Raw genomic sequence first — 19,957 nt, forward strand, 5'->3', positions numbered from 1 at the left:
GGAGACGCTGAAGCCCCCAATCTAACCAAGGCCCAGGTAGGCTCCCTTGTGGGCCACCCTCAGGGACAGAGAAGGACAGTGCCCAGATGCATCGCCCCTCCTGGCTGGCCCCTGGGTTCTGCAGGAACTGCCGGGAACCTCTCCCGTCAGGGCTCCTGCACCACCCGTACTCTCCTTGTCTGCGTGGACCCGTCTCAGTGGTAACTGTAATCTGCTCCCCAGGTGGGTTCCTGGGTCACAGGTAGGACACAAGCTTGAAAGAGACAACCACCTGGCCATCAATCTAAGCTCTGCTACTTACAGGCTGCACGATCTTGGATAAGCCTCAGTTTCTTCATCCATACAGTGGGCATAACAATTGCGTCCCACCTCATAGAGTAGAGATGAGGATGAAACCCCTTACGGAAGCTGGAGGGTCGTGGAAGCCGCATGCAATACACACACAGATGCAGGTACCGTCTCTGCATTCCAGACGAGAGAAACTCAAGACTACTGCAAGTACCCCTTCTCCCAGATGCCTCTGTTGCTGTTCAGGGCCCTGCCTGGGACTCAGAAAGCATCTTCTGGTCTAACCCACGTCCTCTGACTTCAGAGGAAGGCCTAGTCCTTGTGAGTGATGCCTCAGAAGGACACAGGTCCTTCTGCCATGAAGGGGAAAGTGGGTGAGTTGCATGTATTTTCATGTCTTTTGGGCCCTGAGCCTGCTCCTGACTCCCCTAACAAACAGGAGCTCCACGCTGGAGACACCCATACACATGCCCCACTGAGCCTCTGGGCCTGGCCAGCTCAGGCTCCCCCATGACACACGGCCCCATCCTCCCTCCTCCAGCCAGGTGTGCCCAGAAAACCCTCTGCCCCACTGGACGGTGCCAAGGTGGAGCCACAAAGCAGAACCCAGCACAAAGTGGTAAAGGAGCTGTGGTGTAATGGCTTGGCCCAGCAGGCTCCTGGGGGCGGCCGCCTGGAGACGGACAGAGCCTGAAGCGGCGAGGCTGCCTCGGGTGGAGCATTCTAGTTCAAACACAAGCCGACCGCTGTCCTCGGTAAGTCGCTCCACTTCCATCAGCCTCGGCTTCCACGTCTGTAACAGGAGAGATTGGCCTAGACTGCTTCTATGAGCGCCCTCAGTCCAGGATTCTGAGCAGCCCTCCCAGGGGGTATCTACGAGTTCTGGCTGCCCAGGTTCAAATCCCAGCTCTGCCATTTCCAGTGAAATCCATGAGTCCCTTCACCTTGTCAACCGTAACTCCTCGTCTGTAACAAGGGAATGAAAAGAACACCTACTCAGCGTTACTGGCTGGATTCAGTGAGGACAGGACGTACCTGGCATGGAGTGAGGGATTATTCGTAACTATTATTATTCTGTGAATTCTGCGGCCTCCTGCCACCACCATCCTCTCAATGGACTGAATGTTTGCGTCTCCCCCCCAGCTCACATGTCGTACGAAGCCCAAACCCCCAATGTGACGGTGTCTGGAGATAGCGCCTTCCAGAGGTAATCAGAGTTAGATGAGGTCATGAGCGTGAAGGGATTAGTGGCTTTATAAGAAGAGGACAGAGAGAGATGGAGGAAGGGCCACGTGAGGGCACAGCGAGAAGGTGGCCATGTGCAGCCCACGCAGAGAGCCCTCCCTGAACCTGATGGGACCTTGATCTTGGACTTCCCAGCCTCCAGAACTCTGAGAAGTAAATCTCCGCTCTTGCAGCCACCCCGTCTGTGGTATTTTGTTACGGCAGCCCAGCAGATTAAGACAACCCCATGACCCGCCATCCCCATCCCCTACTCTCTGCATGGGAAAACCCACTAGGTGCCCCCAAACCCAGGAAAAATCAACATCATGCACACCCTGGAGGCCACATGCATGATCGCAAGCACACACAGGGTCAGGTAAAACTCAGCATGCCAAGCGGCAGGGTGCAGTCACTGCAACAGGACAGGGAGGACAAGCAGAGAGGAGGCAGGCAAGTGGGGGGCCACGAGCAGTCAGTGAGAGGCGGGGAGCTAGCACAGGCCATGACCGAGCAGCCCACACCGGTGGCTCTTGGCTCCTTACCTCCCCTGCAGGACCTCTGACCACCAGGACTGTGTTCCCCCAAGAAGCTGGAGGCGTGCTGGAAAGAGTAGAGAGCAGGAAACAGGGAGCAGTAGGTAGAGCCAAGTCTACAGGAAAAAGTGCTGGAAAGGGCCCCACAGAAGGGTGTTAGGTTTGGGGAGTCGGTGGCACAGTGGTTTTCAAGAGGCCCAAAAGACCCAAATGCTAAATGAAGCGCACCCCCATGACTGGCCCATACTGGGGCGCAGAAAAAGGGATGAGAGAGCAAAGGGAGAAGAACCCACATACTGGGTCATCCCACATGGGCCCCTGCCCTCCCACACGCTGCTGCTGCGTCTGTCCAGGGTGACAATCTCGGCAATCTGGGATGATGTGAACAGTCTCTCCAAAGAGAAAGGGACCCAGGGGTGGACACACAGCCCTCAAGCAAGAGCCAGGGTCAAAGGAGGCCGTGCCCTGCCCAGACGTCAGTCAACCCCCTGGGATCCTAAGGAAGACAGGGGAGGTTCCAATCCTGGTTCCACCACAGATCTCTAGGCCTCAGTTTCCCCATGTGTAAGATGGAGAGAATGTCCCTACCTGTAACAGAGAAGGTGACAAACACTCTACCATCTCAGACACCCAATCCCCCTGTGGCCATAAGCATGGCTAGACTTTTCTCTGGGGACTGGTTGGTGCTGAACTAAGGAAATGACCAAACATCTAAGACTCCTGACAACAATCTGGGCAGAGGGGCTCCTGGGACACCTCACTGCCACCAAGGGCCAGCCCTTAGGGCACAGATCTGGGGAAGGGGGAGCCTGAAGCACAAGGTCTGGGGTCAGGGTTTTACTAACATGTAACCCCTTCAGGGTCAGTTCCATGACACTAGATAGTGTCCCAAGCGAGCCACCACCCACAGCCCCGTATCATGAAATTTCTGCATCACTGACCCTGTGTGCCTCAGGCCTCACCAGAACACCCCTCACTCCGGGAACTGGTTCTGACCTGCCCATCCCTGGATGCCACCCACAGGTGCCCACAAATACCTGAGGAGGGACAGGCTGCTCTATACCATCAAGCACCCGATTGGTAGCCAATGTCAGTCACCGGCACTGGCCTGGACAATGGGATGGCCCACTGTTTAGTCGTTCTCAACCTCGTGACCCAGTCTCTTGGTTGTGGTAACCCTGTGAGGGCAGGTATCACAACTCTGTTTCACACATAAGTCAACTGAGGCCAGGAAAGGTAAAGCAGTAACTTGCCCAAGGATGTGCAGTGGGGTGACTGGTTCTTGACAGAGCCAAGGTGAGAACCTGAGTCCTCTGTCATCTGGCCTGGTGGCTGCCATCAGCCAGCGCGCACTGGCATGCCTGGTCGCCGCTGGTGTCCACCTGCTGGGTCAGCGCCAGAGCGCTGCTAGGGGTTATGTATCCTGGACACTGGCCCTGCAGGCCACTGCCAACATGGCATCTACTCCCTTACGGCCGCTACCTGCTCCTGGTACATGGGGTCAGAGTGCAAGGAGCTCAACGTGGTGGTGGGGAGCCAGGGCTGGCGTTCTCCGGGGCCCCAGCCAGGCCCACACCTACCTTTGATGACAAAGGCTTCTGCCAGCAGCCGCATCTGATACAGTGGCTTGTTCTCCATGGACATGTCATCAATCCCGGCCCGTGCATACATGCTGATGGCATCTCGGTACGAGCCCTCCACGTAGTGCAGCTTGCCCTGGATCAGCATGGCCTCACACAGGTACTGTGGCTGCAAGGACAACAAACCCATTAGCAGGCTCCTGCCTGGAAGCCCCTGCCCCACCCACACCCCATAACCTGGGAAAAACGCCTGCCTCCTCCCATGGAGCCATGCCGACTTGCCGAAGCCCCTCCTCCGGGAAGCCCTCCCGGGCCCTCAAACACGTGTGACATCTCCCTGCTCTCCACACCTGCAGTCTGTGGCCTACACTATGGCTCTCATTGAACTTCTTATGTGAGTGCCTAATTGTGTGTGTGTGTGTGTGTGTGTGTGTTTGTGTGTGTCTTATGCCCCCAACCAGACTCCAGGCAGCTTGCAGACTGGGCTCGGTGTTCTCTCTCCTGAAGCCCCAGAGGCGTCGGCCCCAGTCTGGTGCTCAGGAACTCAGGCATTGGTTCTCAACATGAGTCGGGGGTCAGGGACCCAGCCAAATGTTGTGGGGCCTGAAGCTCACATAACTGGGGGTTTTTCTTTACGTGCATATCTGTACAAATATACAGTGAGGCGAAAGGCTGTGGAAAGAGCCCATGCAGTAAGGGGCCAGCAGCTGAAGCCCCAGCCGCAACAGCAGGACCTGTGTGGGGAGAACGGCCCCATCAGCAGAGGGACAGGATGGCAGGAGAGCCAAGGCCTGCTGGGCCACTGTCCTCATCTCAAGTGCAGAATCAAGTGCCCGAATTCAAACCTGTTTTCTTCCCTCTCTTTCTCCAGTGCTGCTTATGCCCCAATCTTCACCCCAGGAAGTCTGGTCGGCCCTGCTCCAAAGTCCTGCCCCTGGACGTGCGTCCAGCCTTGCTCCCAGATCTCCCACTCTCTGTGACCACTTCTCTAGCCCTCTGCCTCCATCTCTGTGCTCAGCCGGCCCATCGCCCCTTTGGGCCGGGCTCTGGGCACGGCCCCCATCACCCACCAGCAGTTCTGTCCACAATGCTTCTTGGAGATGCAGGCTGGCCCCCAACCCAAGCCTCTGTTGCCAGCAGGAAGGTGCCACCCCTTTTTCCCTTTGGGGAGACTGGAGTCTGGGGAAAGCCTCCACTACTCCCAACTACCTACTGCCCTCTCAGAAGCCAACCAAGAGATATGGAACACACCAAAGCCAAATTCTCCTTCTGCACTGATGTTTTAGTCATTGTAAATACACATTTTTCCCTTGCCTTTGCTCACATAGCTCCCTGTCTGGAACAGTCTCCCCCTCCCTTGGGTCTATCCAGATCTCTTCCATCCTTTGGGAGCTTGCTCAGGCCCACCATTTCCTAGAAGCCTCCCTGAGCACCAGGGGACTCCTTCTGCTGCTGAACTCCTATAATGCATCTGCCAAGTGGACCCACTCAGCCCCTGTAGGCCTGACCTGCCCTGACTGTTGGTTAATTCTCCAAGGCTGAATTTTTTTTTTTAAGATTTTATTTGAGAGAGAGAATGAGATAGAGAGAGAGCATGAGAGGGGAGAGGGTCAGAGGGAGAAGCAGACTCCCTGCTGAGCAGGGAGCCCAATGCGGGACTTGATCCCGGGACTCCAGGATCATGACCTGAGCCACCCAGGCGCCCTCCAAGGCTGAATTTTTCAAGTGCATCTGCTAGTGTCCCCAAATAGGCCACCTACTCCCTCCACCAGGGCCACAAATTATGCATTCCCAGAACCTTGTGGCCCATGGTCTTCCCTAGCTGGGCAAAGATTCTGCTGTTCCCCATATTGGTTCCAAGCCACAGGCCCATTTTCTCACAGCTCGGGCTCATTTTCACCATTGGTGAGGGCGAGACAGTGACACCCACCCCTCACCTCCCATCACAGCAATGCCAAGAGCATCAGAGTAATGCAAGTCCAGAAAAGAGCTTTGAACTTTTCTTTAGAAAGGAGTTAGATAAATACAGGGCACGAGTCATTGTCATTATTATCCTGCCCCACTGTAAATGTGGAGAAGGGCAGCTGAGCTCAGAAGGACACACTTCAGGGTGTGATGACAGGGTGTAGCTCACGGTGGTTCCTGGTGGACCAATGGCAGCTCAAAACAGAGCTTCCACCAAGCTGGGGGAAAATTAAGGACAATGTGAGTGCTTCGTATGCTAAATTTACACTACTTAAAGAGCTTCCCTGAATGGGTCTACTTGGCAGATGCATTATAGGAGTTCAGCAGCAGCAGGAGTCCCCTGGTACTTCTAGGAAGCTTGGGACCCATTAATCAAGTCCAGCCCTTTTGATTGGCAGATGAGGAACTGGAGGGCCCAAGAGATCAGGGTACATGCTCCAGGTCAAACAGCTAGTTTATTTAATCCACCTTGCCCACCTCTCCCCCCATCTCATCAGGGCTACTCAGGATACTCAGCACTCCAGCCGGGGCTTCATCTGCTGCCAGGAAAGACCATCCCCCAGCCACACCCTGGCCTTCAGGCTAGGACAGAGAATCCCACAAACTACTTTTAATATTTTATTGTGCCTAATCAACATCAAGTTTTTGGCTCTGCCCTGGATAACCGTGACAATCTGAGTGCTATACCGGCGCCCGTGTATGTCTTTGATTAATAAAGCACGGTAAAATTTGTTCTCCAGAAATGTGATTTGGCATACAAATGATTTTCCTGAGAACATATGTGGACGCTATTCAGCCCATCCAAAGAATGAAGTACTGGCATGGGGAAAGCTCCAAGTGAAAGTTCTTGTCAAATATGGATCCTATGACTCTAGTAAGAAAAGAAGGCCCGATATGTGTGTATGTGTGTTCGTTAATGCACAGAGAAAGGCGCCTAGGACACACACCAAATGGTGACCAGCGCTCAACTCTGGTTGATGGGGTGGTATGGGGAAGGGGGTGGGCATGGGGGTGGCAAACAAGAACTTTTATTAGTCAAACTGCTCGTTTATTTAATGACTTGTTAACAATAAGCCTGAGTCATCTTACTGTAAAAGCAATTGTTAAATAGTTAATGGAGTCTGGAAAAGAGACAAAATTAAAAGGGGTTTTGTGGGGGGAGGGGAAGCTTGGGACCCATTAATCAAGTCCAGCCCTTTTGATTGGCAGATGAGGAACTGGAGGGCCCAAGAGGTCAGGGGACATGCTCCAGGTCAAACAGCTAGTTTATTTAATGCAATACAAAACCTCCCAGAGCTACAATAATCCCTGCTGAGGAGTCTGAAGGCAATATCCTTAACCTCCCAGTACACTTCCCCCACAGAAAAAGCCCCACACTTCTTGGCCTGGTATTGCAGTCCCCGCTCACTGGCCCCAAAGTACCTCTATAACCTAATTTCTCCCCATTCCTTTCGTTCCTGCTGATTGACATATTTAATGAAAATCTTGTAAGAGGAATCATTAAATGATATATTGCTTCCTTCTTGGAATGCCCTATCCTATCTCTACATGTTAATACCCTCCCCCTACCTTCAAGGTGTAGCCACCCCACCCCCCTGCAAAGAGTCCAATTCTAGTACTATCATCACCCTGGGTTGACTCCCCACCTCACCCCAGGGCAGTATCCCCCTTGAACTTGCCTCTTCATGTACAATACTCCTCTGGTATGTGTCATAGTCCACCTAGGACAATTTGCCAGGAGGACTTATTTTCCCAGTAAACCTGCAACCTCCCTGAGGGCAGGGTCCATGCTGGATTCATTTTTAGCATCCTCGGAGTATAATGCCTTGTGCACTCGGTCACCATAAAATTTTTTTTTTTTTAAGATTTTATTTATTTACTTGTCAGAGAGACAGAGAGAGAGAGAGAGAGCACAAGCAGGGGCAGTGGCAGACAGAGGGAGAAGCAGGCTTCCCGCTGAGCAAGGAGCCCGAGGTAGGACTCGATCCCAGCACCCTGGGATCAGGACCTGAGCCAAAGGAAGATGCTTAACTGACTGAGCCACCCAGGCGTCCCACCATAAATGTTTAAGTCAATAAATGCATTACTTTGGAACATCTTTTGAAAAATCACGTCCTCTCTGGGTCTCTAATGACATACCCAAACCTCTATTATAGCTCAGGATACACTGTAATCCAGACCCATCTCAAACTTGAATATACACAGGAAATCACCGGGAGAGCTCGTTAACATGAAGATTCTGATCCAAATTTTGCATTCCCTTGATGACACCCATACTACAGGTGGGTGGACCATGCTTGAAGCAGCAAAGGTCTGGAGAGAGCTGACTATATTTCCCTCCATACCTCCCCTTGGTGCCTTTTATAGAGTAGGTGCTCAATAAATGCACACAGACTTAAACTGGCTTGCCCTGTTCTGAGCTCTTCTGTTGCTAGCCAACTTCACGTTTCCCTGTTTCCAACTGGATCACGGGCTCACTGAGGTCTTATTTCCCTGGGACCCCCAAAGAGCCCAAAGGACCAGGCGTGTACTAGGTCAACCAAATGCTGTCTAATGGAACTATAACTTAAACCACGTGTATAATTTAAAGTTTTCTACTCACATTAAAAAAGGCAAAAATAGAGCGCCTGGGTGGCTCAGTCAGTTAAGCAACTGCCTTTGGCTCAGGTCATGATACTGGAGTCCTGGGATCAAGCCCCACGTTGGGCTCCCTGCTCAGCAGGGAGTCTGCTTCTCCCTCTCCCTCTGCCCCTCCCCCCTGCTTGTGCTCTCTCTCTCACTCTCTCTCAAATAAATAAAATCTTTAAAAAAATAAATAAAAGAAATATTTTTTAAAAATAAAATAAAAAGGCAAAAATAGATGAAATTAATGTTAATAAGATATATGATTTAACCTAGTCTATCCAAAATATTATCATCTGAACACATAATCAATATAAAGAATTAATCATCTTTAACATTCTTCATTTCGCGCTACGTCTTCGGATTCCAATGTATGTTTTACACTCACAGCACATCTCAGGTTGGACTGGCCCCATTTCAAGGGCTCGAGAACCACATGCGGCTGGTGGCCACTGTCCTAATCAGTGCAAAGCCAACCTCTAAGGGAGACTTGCTGCTCAGATGACCAATTGACTCAGGGACCCTGCTTGACAGCAGATGGGAGGCAGGAGAGAGGAGCAGAGGGGGCTGACCACTTACAGACAGCCTCCCATGGTTAAGGATACTACTCAGATGGTTTCTGGCTTCATTCATCTTCGGCTCATTCTTCTCAGGCAAAGGGATGGAGTCTTTTATCTTGGTGTGGTTCTCCTTCAAACACTGCTCCAGGAGGGCCTCGGCCAGGAGCAACTTCCCAAAGTCATCTGAAAAACAGGGCAGGGATTCCCCTGAACATGGTAGATCCCCTGAAACTAGCCCACGTCCCTGTAGCCACCCAGCCACCCCCGCCCCAGCACAGGAGCAGCCTGAGTCTGAGAAAAGAAATAAAGACCCAGTTTTCATAAAGTTAAACAGCCTTGAGAGAAAAAAAAACACAGGCATTCTATCATGCTCACAGTACAAATTGCCCCTTTGGGTTTATTTTCTACAGTTTAGTGGCTGGAGAGGCAAAGTTCCCAAGACTTGGGACAAATTCCCAGAATTTCAGGTATTAAAATGAAGGACAAAGTCACACCCAGGCCCCATTGTGGGCAATAAGTTTTTAGACCAAGAAGGAATTCTGCCCCCAAAACAACCCAAGAGGAAAAACATAGGAGATGGTTTAATGCATTTTCGTGAACTCCTAATTTCCGTGTAACCGTAGTTGGTTTTCTCCATTTTTACGGTATTTTAACATAACCAAGGCTAACCTAGCAACGTAAGCAAAGAGTTAAGGCAGGAAGCAGATGTACTGCTGTAGCAGGGCAAAGCCTTGGACATGCCTAGTCCTGGCACTTTCTGGAGTTCTCGCACATATGTCAGCCCATCGCCAGACCTCACCGCTTGGCAGGGGAGTTTGTACTGTTTGGTTCTATTTGCCACCTCCCCACACCTCCCCACACAGCACCGAAAACTCCAGGCTTGGGACCACCACATTCCTGCTACCTACAGCAGAGGTGACAGGGGAATGGGTGGGAGGCCCTGGGCTCTGAGGTCGAGTGTGGTTTCACGACCACACTTGGGTGGCTGTGCTCAGTGTGACTGGTTCACTGCCCCTCCCCTGCAACCAGGGTGAGGACCAGGCCCAGCACTCAACAGAAGTGCCCAACAAATAGCTGCCAAGTGAACTGGATCCTCTTCACGCCTGGGTGAGGAAGCCAAGAGGCTCAGGGAGTCACATGCCAACCCAAAATGCCTCCGGGAAGGTCTGCTTGGTCCCCAGCCTTCACAGAGCTCTTTCTACTTGCCAGGATGGCATTCTGAGACCCACCCAGGAATGCCACTCACTCCTTACTCTCAGGACCACTGCAGTTTGCTCACAACTCAAAGCCATGGACCCCAAATCGCGGGCCTCTGAAGAGTCTCTCCCCGGAGAGGAGATTCCCCGCAGTGAACAGCCTGAAAGCTCAGATCCCAGAGAACAGTCCCTGGAGGTTTTCCCTCTGAGGACGCCACAGCCTGTCAGCGATCCTTTGCGGTCTCCCTCATGATTTTGAAAATTAACATTTGGAGGAAATGGCCAAAAAAGTACTTTGTCCAAGCTATCATCCATCACTGGTGGAGCAGAAGTTGGTGGGACCTCTAGAAAGGGCAATTTGATGACGTATATAAAAATAATGTTTGTGCACCCCATCAACTCTGCAATCCCACTGCTACAGAGGTCTTGGCATGTGTGTAAAATGACTGATATATACGGTCACTCCTGCAGCGTTTTTTATAATAGCAGAAAATTAGAGACAACTTTTATGTCCATCACCAGGAGGCTGATTAAATAAAGCACAGCACTTCCATAAAAAGGGATAGCACTGCCATAGAAAGGAATAAGAAGCCCTGTCTGTGCTGTTAAAGAATGAACTCCAAGACAAATCAGTAAGAAAGCAGAGTGCACACAGTGGACACAAACGTGTGTTTATGTATAAACATGTGACTCAGGATACATACATATCCGATGTCCTTTCTGACTTACAGGGAAGGTGGCAGAGACAGAGGGAGGCTTTTCACTCTTTACTTTTGGGTCCCTTTGGAAGGCTGACCCATGCGAATATATCATCTAGTCAAAAATAAAATCCAAGTCAACTCAAGAATGAAAAGCAATCTTCTCCATTTCCAAATGTCAGCTAGGAGGAGGGCTGGGGTGCTGAGTGCTGGGGGACTGAGCAGCATTCCCGAGCTGTGGGCCACAGGGCAAGTGGCTCTCCCTCTCTGACCGGGTTTGCACCTGTTCAACCAGAGGTAGAGTTAGGAACCTGCTCCTTCTGAGGGAACTGAGGCCCTCCCTCCATAGTCCCTCCTGGGCTGGTTCCTCGCCCACCTGCAGCTCCCCACTGGGCCCACCCAACTGCCAACTGCGGAGCTCCCCCCAGACGCGCTGGCTCTGTTGTTCCTTTCAAGCCCAGAGAAACCAGCTTCCTTCCAAGCAACCCTGAATCTGGAAATATTCCCCAGGGCACACATCTCTCCTCAAAGGAATGGGCGTGTCCTCAGAACAGAGTTGCTCAAAGTGTGGTCGGTGGACTGGGGTGGGTCTGTGTCTGTCACCCAATTGATAATGTGACAAAATAATTTTGAATCTGCTGACTTGAATAATAATAAAAAAAAAAGAGAGGCCGCGGTTTGTATATCTTACGAAAGCATCAGAGCCCAACAAATTGGGAATTAAAAAAAAACACAACAAAACATGGAAGTCATCCTTCACCACAGATCGCTTGAGAAGCACTGCCCTGACCCCTTTTACTGCAAAAGAGGGGTCAATATTTGCTGAGGGCCTACTGAGCGCCGAGTATTTTATTATACAGTATCCTTTAATCCGCACGGCCCTAAAAGGTAGATATTACTCCCGTTTTATAGACAATAATAAAGATATGCAATATTGCTATGGTCCCAGCCCCCCAACAACATCATACCACATTCCACGACACAGCCACCGGACAGGCTGTCTCCCCTGCATCCCGTGTGGAGCAGAGCTTCTGGTCGTTTAGAAATAAAGAAGTCTAAGGGCTGTAAACCGCACGTTCAAGGGTAACAGTAATTCCAAGTAATAGGACTCTCAAATAGGAATTCCAATAGCAATTCCAAGGGCGGGGATAAGAATTGTTCCTACTGTCACATACCCGTGAGTTTCAGACTGTTCTATAAATTAACACTTCCGGTCCTTCTCAAGCCTTTTTGCACCCTGCCCCTTCACCCCCCCGACCCGGGGTCTGTGTTTGGTTTAGCAGACATTCGGTAGGTGCTGGGAACTGAACTGCTTTTCTTTTCTTCCTTGCCCACATCGCTTCCCTCTCTACTCTGCCTTCCTTCCCCTTCTTCTGGCCATCCCCCCATTCCCAACTGGCCAATCTATGGGACTGAAGACTATTTTAGAATTAAAAGTTCTAGATTTCCAGTTGTTCAAGAATCCAAGTGGATTCGAGGCTTTCTCATGCTTCCTTCTCTGAAGGTAAAACGTGGCTTTTTATCATCTTGTCTGAAACCTACTCCCTATCCTGATTTGGGTAAAGTGTTCCAGCTTCTTCCCTCCCGAGAGGCATTAGGAAGACTTTCCTGACAGTGAAACAGATTCTGGAAGCCTGAACACGGATTCGTGCAGCCCAGCCCAGTCCCCTGGCCCTGGGCAGAGGTCCAGAGGAGGCCACCACTGAATGGCCCCTCAGACTCCTGACCCACCTGGTTTTGTAGGCCTCTGGCAGCTAGCTTCCCATCTGCTCTCAGGGTGCCAGGTCACAGGGACCCACTTCAAAGATACCTGCCCCTTCCCCAGAAACCACATTTGCAGGGCGGAGCCCCCTCTCCACAGCCTGCTGATCCGCAGTCAAGAACCCTGGGGCCGGCCAGGTCTGCCCTTCCCCGTGAAGTCCGATGGGGGCACAGTGGTTTCTGCAGCTGCTTATCACACAGGACCGCAGAGGGCTGGGAGCTTCTAACCACAGAGAGAGGAGGAAGAGGCCAAAACTACTGAGAGGCCACCTGCCTCGAATACACCCCCTCTAACTCCAACTGAAGAAATGCTCAGAACGATCTCCAGTTCAGGGAAAAAAAAAAAAATCATTTCGTTAAAAAAAAAAAAAGATGGGAGTGACTACAGATTAAGAGACTCTAGATGGATGGATAAATAGAGGAGCCGACATGTGATAAAGTAAGTATAGCTTAATTCTGCTGAATGTTTGAAATTTTCATAAAAAAAATACTGGGGGAGAAAAGAGACACCCCAACTACGAGGCAAATGCAATGTGTAGGATCCCAATTGTAGCAAATGAACTGTAAAATTAAATCATTAGAATTGAGGGGCGGTGTGTGTGATAATGGCATTATGGTTTTGTTTTTTCAAAAGAGCTCTTATTTGGCCAAAAAAGAAAGGATTATACAATGGATTACATAAAAATAGAAAACTGCAAAAAAAAAAAAAAAGAGAGAGAGAGAAAGAAAGAAAGAAATTTCAACCCACTATCTAAACCATCATCCTATCTCACATAAAATCATCTTGTCCATGACATTCTGACTTACTGAAATCCTAATTTCTCTTTAGAATTCCTTTAATGTAACAGATCTCTGATCTTAATTAAGAAAAATGACTTTTTGGGGCGCCTGGGTGGCTCAGTTGGTTGAGCGACTGCCTTCGGCTCAGGTCATGATCCTGGAGTCCCGGGATCGAGTCCCACATCGGGCTCCCTGCTCAGCAGGGGGTCTGCTTCTCCCTGTGACCCTCTTCTCTCTCGTGCTCTCTCTCTCTCATTCTCTCTCTCTCAAATAAATAATAAAAATAAAATCTTTAAAAAGAAAAAAAGAAAAATGACTTTTTTTTTTAGGATCCTGCACTGGCTCCCGATGGTCACCATTTCTTTACGAATGTGCTTACACACTACTGTAAATAAATCTCTTCACAACTGAAAGAAAAAAAAGAGTTCTTATTAATAAGTACCTACTTCGGTATTCACTGCGGGGGGTGGGGATAGCTTGGGGTGTAGCTCAAACAAGATCAGTCTTGGGTCCATAATCACTGACGCTGGTTAATGGATACATGTTATTCACTGTTCTGCTTTTCTGAGGTTTTGGAAATTTTTCATAGTATTCATGTCTTTTTCTTTAACCACTTGGATGGGTTCTTTGTTTTTACATGAACCAACTCCATCACAGCCAGCCACACTCTGGGGTTCCCCTGCTCCATCCTGACCAAATCTAAACCGGATGTGTTTGAGAGAAAATGTACCAACAGTGGCAGCCATCTTCCCCCAGGGCAGGAGCAGCCTCCCCAGAGAAGAGGGGGGAAGGGCCCCTCTGCCTGAGCATCTCCTGACCTTTCACTCTCACCGGACCCCAAAGAGGACCTCCCAGTGGGTCCTCCCCTCCTGCCCCCTGGACTGAAATAGATGGTCTGGGAGTGTTTTTTAGTTTCTGTAGGAAACCCTGCAGATACAAGCAAGGCTCAGGGCCTCAGTTTGTAAAATGGGGTTCAAATGGGGTTTGTCTCCCCATCTCAATACATTCCCTCTCCTCTCCCCAAATAGGTAACTGCTGAAGCTTCTGGACACTGATTGTAAGAGTCTAATAGGCCAAGTAGTACAATAAGAATCTCCCTCCTGGGTTGAAGGGGGTCAGTGCTATACTGCTCCAAAAAAACAGGCCCTCAATCCCTCGAGTGATCAAGGAACCCTGAGGAGAGAATCAAAATAGCAGACAATCCAAAAACTGCTCTGCACATAGGTTTGGGAGTCAATTTATTTTCCTTCCTCGTGTGCATCTGTGTGTGCCTGCATGTGTGTTGGGATAGTGTATCCAGATTTAACAGTGGGAGAAAAATCATCTGCAGAACCAAACCCAAAAGTTGGCAGAAGAGACCCCACTGTACCCCTCAGTCTCCCTCCTTGTGCCAGGCAGTCCCCACAGTGAGGCCAAGCCGGGGGCCTCATGCCCCGCCCCCACCTTCCCTAGCAGTAGACTTGGTGGCGGCAACTGAGGCTTGCATACAGGCTCTGCTACATACACATTATGTGACCTCTTTGGGCCTTGCTGTCCTGATGTCTAAAATGGAGACAATAACTCCTGCTCTCCCCATAAGGTTGTTTACAAGAATTTAAAAAAAATAGGGAAAGCATTTTATATCCATACCATACCATTTATAAACTGTACCGTATCAGTGTTCCCCAATAATGCTTCAGAGAATATGGTCAAGGCAAGTTTGAGAAATGTGCTATTTATACTCCAACCTCGACTTGTATATCACAGGCAGGTGAACATATTAAAGGCTCTGAAGGGGCGCCTGGGTGGCTCAGGCGGTTAAGCGTCTGCCTTCAGTTTGTGTTGTGATCCCAGGGACCTGGGATCAAGCCCCAAATTGGGCTCCCTGCTTGGCGGGGAGTCTGCTTCTCCCTCGCCCCTTCTTCCACTCGTGCTCTCTCACTCATTCTCTCTCTCTCAAATAAATAACTAAAAATCTTAAAAAAAATAAAGAAAGAAACACAAAGACTCTGAAAAGTCCTACAGTTAAAAAAAAAAAAAAAGTCTGTTTAACACCACGGAATCTATTAGGTCCAGTTTCTTTACTTTTTGGGCTCCCTAAGTTCTTTCTTCTTGGGATACCAGTTAACTTTGTAATCTCTTTGAGACCTCTAAAAAGCAGTTTAGGAAATACAGACCCATATGAATTTGAGGAGGTCAGGTTCCTGTCTTGGCCCAGCATGTTCCTCTGTGGGGCCAACCTTACTCAGATTCCCATAACTCACCCAGGCCCCAGGGCTCTTTGTGTGGGTCCGTTTCCCATTCCCACCCTCAGAAGCCCCACCCCACTACATCACCCCTCACAGGGGACAGAAGGAGCACCTGTAATCTCTCTATTCTGCCCTGGGAGAGGAGGGTTCACCTGCTTCTCCCTTTAGCTCTGGCCTCTCCCCCTCACTGCCATGCTCAGGCTGATCTCAAAGCCCCAACCCAACTGTCCGCCGGTCTCTGTCACCCTAGCCCCCTCAGTGTCCTTCTATCCTCCCTCCCCATTGGGCAAACACACTCTGCCCTTCCCAACACCAGCCTGAGGCCAGCACACATTCCGCCGCTTCCCCAAAACTCCTTTTCCTCTGAGCTCCTTCATCTACCAGACGATTGCCCTCTGGTCACCTCTCTGCCCCCCCATCCCTTTAGGCAACTCCTCAGGCTGGGATTTTGTGCTACACATCATTAAGAGATAACAGTACCAGTGGTTAAAAGGATACACTCAGAAGCCTGGGTTCAGATCCTGCGTCTACCACCTACTGACTGGATGATCAAGTTATTTAACTGCTCAGGGTCTCTGTTTCCATTATCTGCAAGGGGGGCAAACAAGAGTGCCTGCCTCGTGGGGTTGCTAGGAGGAATTAATGAACTGACTGAAGTGCTTAGTAGGACAGTGCGTGGCACACAGTGAGTGCTGGGTAAGTGTTAGCTATGACTACTATTATTCTCATTATGATCCCACAGGCTGGGCAGTCTTTAAACCTCTAAATATCTGCATTCACTGACTCCTTGCCTCCTTCCGCAAGGCTCTAAAGGGGTGGTGCACAAAGAGGGCTCAGGGAAGGCTCCCCAGGCTGAGCTGTGGGCACCAGGAACAGGATTTGAGGCTGGAAACTGGGGCGGGGTGTTCCCCTACTGCCACATCAGGGTGCTTTCCCGCCCCAGCATAAGAGCCCAGCCCAGCCAAACCAGCCCTACTGCCAAAGCCACCGAGTGCCAGGGCTAGATGGGTCCCGAGTCCGACCACAGATGAGGAAACTGAGGCTTACCAGGCCTCTTTCCCACCTCACCACCCCACCCCCCCGCCCCGCGCGCGCTCGCCAACGCAACCCTGTCTGCTGTGGACAGAGCACCGTTGTCAACTGGACTCGGGGTGTTGTGGGGGGGGGGGAAGGGAAGGGCAAGCAGAGACAGACAGCCTTCACCTGGTGGAGTTGAGGGACCGGGGGCGGGGTGGAGGGATGGCGCAAGAGTCCAGCCCTTGCCCTGAGCTGATCCGTGGCGATACCACCATTTCACAGTAGACGGAGTTGCCCTCATGATCCCAAAGGGCAGGGAGCGAGAGCCGTTTCTCTCTCTTCCCCAAAGCGCCCAAACCTGCATGTGGTTTTTCTCCTGGGGCATAAGAACCTTCCTAATTACTCTGGCTGCTCCTACCACCAGCACTACAGGAAGGGTAATACCGAAGGCGGCCGTCGCCGACCCGGGGGGCAGTCGGGGCCCGCTTCCTGGAGGAGGCGGCGCGTTTAGCGCGCCGGGTACTCGGGAGCCAGTCGCTTCCCTCACTCACCGGTGTCCAGAGAGGTGAACACGGCGTTCGGGCTGGTTCGCCGGTTGCCTCCGCCGCCGGGCATGACCAGCGTCTGCAGCTGCCGGACCAGCTCGGGCATGCGGTCCCAGTGGCCCTCGGCGCGGCAGCGCTCCAGCTCGCTCTCCATCTTCAGGTGGGAGCCGTGCGCGCCCTTCGCAGCCATCTTCGCGCGGGCGCTGTCATGGGAGGGGCGGCCGAGAAGTGGAGACCCGGCCGGGGGCGGCGTCCCGGCTGGGGCGCACACGCGGGCGGGGGCGGCGGGGGCGCGGGAGGCGGCCGGGGCCCGGGCGGCAGCGGGGGCCCTGGCGGCGGCGGGCGGGCGGCGGCGGCGGCTGCAGCAACAGCAGTAGCGGCACCCAGCGCACCGCCCGGCGCCTCCGGGCTGGGGCTCCGGCTGCGCGGCCCGGACGCGTCCAGGAGCAGCCTCCGCCTCTGCTGCAGCAGCTCCTGGCGCTGCTGCCGCCGCCGCCGCTGCAGCTGCTGCCACAGCCCCCGCCCCGGGCCCGGGCGCCGCCAGCTGCGGACCCGCCCCTGGCCGCTGCTCCACCTCCGCGGGGGCGTGGCGCGGCCTCGGCGAGCCGGGCGCGCGGGCGGCCAGCGCGGCCACAGCAGCCAGGCGCGCGACGAGCGCTCGCGGCCGCCCCGCCGCCAGCGCCAGGCCCCCGCCGCCGCCGCCGCCGACTCGGCGCTCACTTTAATACTTCGCGGGGCCCCGGCGCCCGAGGGCGCCTCGCTCCCCGCCCTCTCCCCATCCCATCGGGGCTCTTGGCCTGGGGACCTCCCCCGCCCCGACGCCCCGGCTTTGTGTGGTGCCTGGTCACCAGCGCTGCCCCGGGCACGTCACAAATCCGGGGAGAGGCCGGCCGGCCTGTCACCCCAGTCTGCGAGAGTGAACCTCCACGGGGTGCCGGCCCTGCCGGGGCGCGCGGCCCAGCGCGCCACCCTCCGGGGTGCTCGGGGCCACGGGCGGGGGCCGGGGGCGGTGCTCAACAGGCCCGTTCGGAGCCCCTGCACTCTCTGGGCGCCGGCACCCTGAGACACTTTTCATTTTCTTTTTTAACAGCGGAGTTCCTCTTTCCAGCCTGACTCCCTCGCACGACCTGGCTGGCCTGCCCTCTGCGGACTCCCGATACCCTGGAATTCTTAAAGGTGTTAAGCTGTTTTCCAGCGTGGTATTTCTTAATTCTGGTGTCTGAAGGCTGTGATCAAAACTCAGGGCAGGGTTTAGCCTGGCGCTGTGGGGGACTAAGAAGTTCAAGGGATTACAGGGTGGCCCGAAGGAGAAGGGACTGGTTAGGGTGGCCCCGCCTCCGGAGCGGCTTGCAGTCCAGTGTGGGGGTTGAGGCCAACATGCTAGAAATCACAGCGAGACCAAAAAAACTCCCCTGTGTGTAAGTGACATGTTGCATAGTGCAGACGGAAGACTCCAAAAGGAAAGTCAGGGCAAGCTTTTAACTATAGTGTAGACCCCGAAGAGGTGTCCATCTCGACTGTGGGAATACGCTCCACCACTTTCAGTGTCAGGAGACCCCACTGCTTGGTGCTTCTGGACAAGGGTAACTGTGGTAAGGTTTCCGTCAAGCAGAGCTCAGGCTCCCGGTGCCTAGGCCCGGGATTATCTGGTGAAGGCCAATCTTCTGCTCTTCACCCCCACAACGCCCGGGTGGGTGGATACCCTCCAATCCAGGTTCCAAATGCAGCTACATTCCTTGCTGGGAGACAGCATTTCCTGACCTTGACTGCTGCACTGAGCACCCCGGGGTCTGTTCTGAACTCCCAGGGGCCAGGAAATAGACAAAGGAAAACAGGGACAACTCTGGCTGTTGGAATTTAGGGCCAGTTTACTCCATTTACACAAACACCAGGCCTATTCTTGTCACCTCCTCTAACTGGCATTTGGTTAGCCTTGGGCTGCCCTTGCTGGTCACCAGAACCAGCTTTCAGTTGGAGAGAGTTGTGCATGTCCTTTGGATGAGGGTGCCCTGAGAATACACTGTGACCTGCCCCAGGTCTGACGTGCCCCAGAGTCAGCCCTGGGGCGGGCAGGGGACAGCAGAGTTGAGGAGGGGAAGGCACCCCTGATAGAAATAAGGAAACCTCCCTTCCTCCCCTTTTTCTCCCTAATCCTTTGCCAACCCTGCCCCCAGGTTGCAGGACTCCAGGGAACTAACTGAATTGCCGCTTGTTCCTTTGAGTCTTGCTCCAAGATTTGTGTGGGTGTAGGGCATGGGAGAGAGGAACACAATATCGTGGTTAGAGCTTAAAATGAGCTGCTCCCCAACACTGCAGCCACACTCCTGATCCTTTTGTGGTTCTATTCCAGCAGAGATAAGCCCCCAGCCTGCTAGTGACCAGCATTTTTCAGGGGAGTAAGAGAACGTAGGAATGAGAGCAAAGAGCAGCCATGATTGTATTAGGAATATTTACCAGAATAAAAGGCATGTAGAAAGTGTGGTGGTTGTTTTTATTTTTTAATGATCTGAAATCTCTCAGATGAGAGTTTAGGACAAATTCTGATAAAGATTGTCATCCTTTGCCAGCTGGAAAAACTTGCTGATCAGAAGAAGCTGGGTTGATTGCTTAACAGAGTGAGGGAGGGCGCTGCCTGACAGTCTCAGCACCTCAGAGAGTATTGGAGTTCACAGGAGGTAAAGGACCTGCTAAGAAAGGTGTAATTTTAGGAAGCAACAAGGATAGTACTGAATGAGGGACTAGCCAAGCTGACAGAAGACTCCACTAGTTTGGCTGCTGCTCCTCGACAAGGTGGGGAGGCTCTTGTCACTGGATCACAGGAGAAGCTGTAGTAAGCTATGGGTCTCGATTCTCACACAGTTAAGGGCTTGGAGACGTTTCTCATGTACTTAGAAGTTGAAGGTCTATGATACTTGGTTAGGCCCAGAATGGGAGGGTACTGAAGAGCTAATCTGAATTCA

The 19,957-nt window shown here is 52.3% G+C and overlaps 2 protein-coding genes across 3 annotated transcripts in view; one reads left to right on the forward strand and one right to left on the reverse strand.

The window, feature by feature from the left end:
• The window catches only part of TTC7A (tetratricopeptide repeat domain 7A), a 116,270-nt gene extending 98,961 nt beyond the window's left edge, over window positions 1–17,309 (reverse strand). Inside the window, exons 1-3 of the mRNA XM_025868873.2 lie at window positions 17,004–17,309; window positions 8,792–8,955; window positions 3,626–3,794 (exon numbers count right to left, since the gene is read on the reverse strand). Of these exons, the coding sequence (XP_025724658.1) occupies window positions 3,626–3,794; window positions 8,792–8,955; window positions 17,004–17,187 (517 nt within the window). The 5' untranslated portion in view covers window positions 17,188–17,309. The remainder of the gene's footprint in view (window positions 1–3,625; window positions 3,795–8,791; window positions 8,956–17,003) is intronic.
• The window catches only part of MCFD2 (multiple coagulation factor deficiency 2, ER cargo receptor complex subunit), a 39,373-nt gene continuing 36,432 nt past the window's right edge, over window positions 17,017–19,957 (forward strand). Inside the window, exons 1-2 of one of the 2 annotated variants that reach the window (XM_073897761.1) lie at window positions 17,017–17,157; window positions 18,088–18,173. The gene's annotated coding sequence lies outside the window, so the exon portion shown is untranslated. The remainder of the gene's footprint in view (window positions 17,158–18,087; window positions 18,174–19,957) is intronic. The other variant, XM_025868881.2, reaches the window with a different exon arrangement.

The sequence above is a fragment of the Callorhinus ursinus genome, unplaced genomic scaffold, assembly GCF_003265705.2.
Source record: "Callorhinus ursinus isolate GAN/ISIS: 27379988/994484 unplaced genomic scaffold, GSC_fseal_2.0 scaffold10, whole genome shotgun sequence".
Lineage (NCBI taxonomy): Eukaryota > Metazoa > Chordata > Mammalia > Carnivora > Otariidae > Callorhinus > Callorhinus ursinus.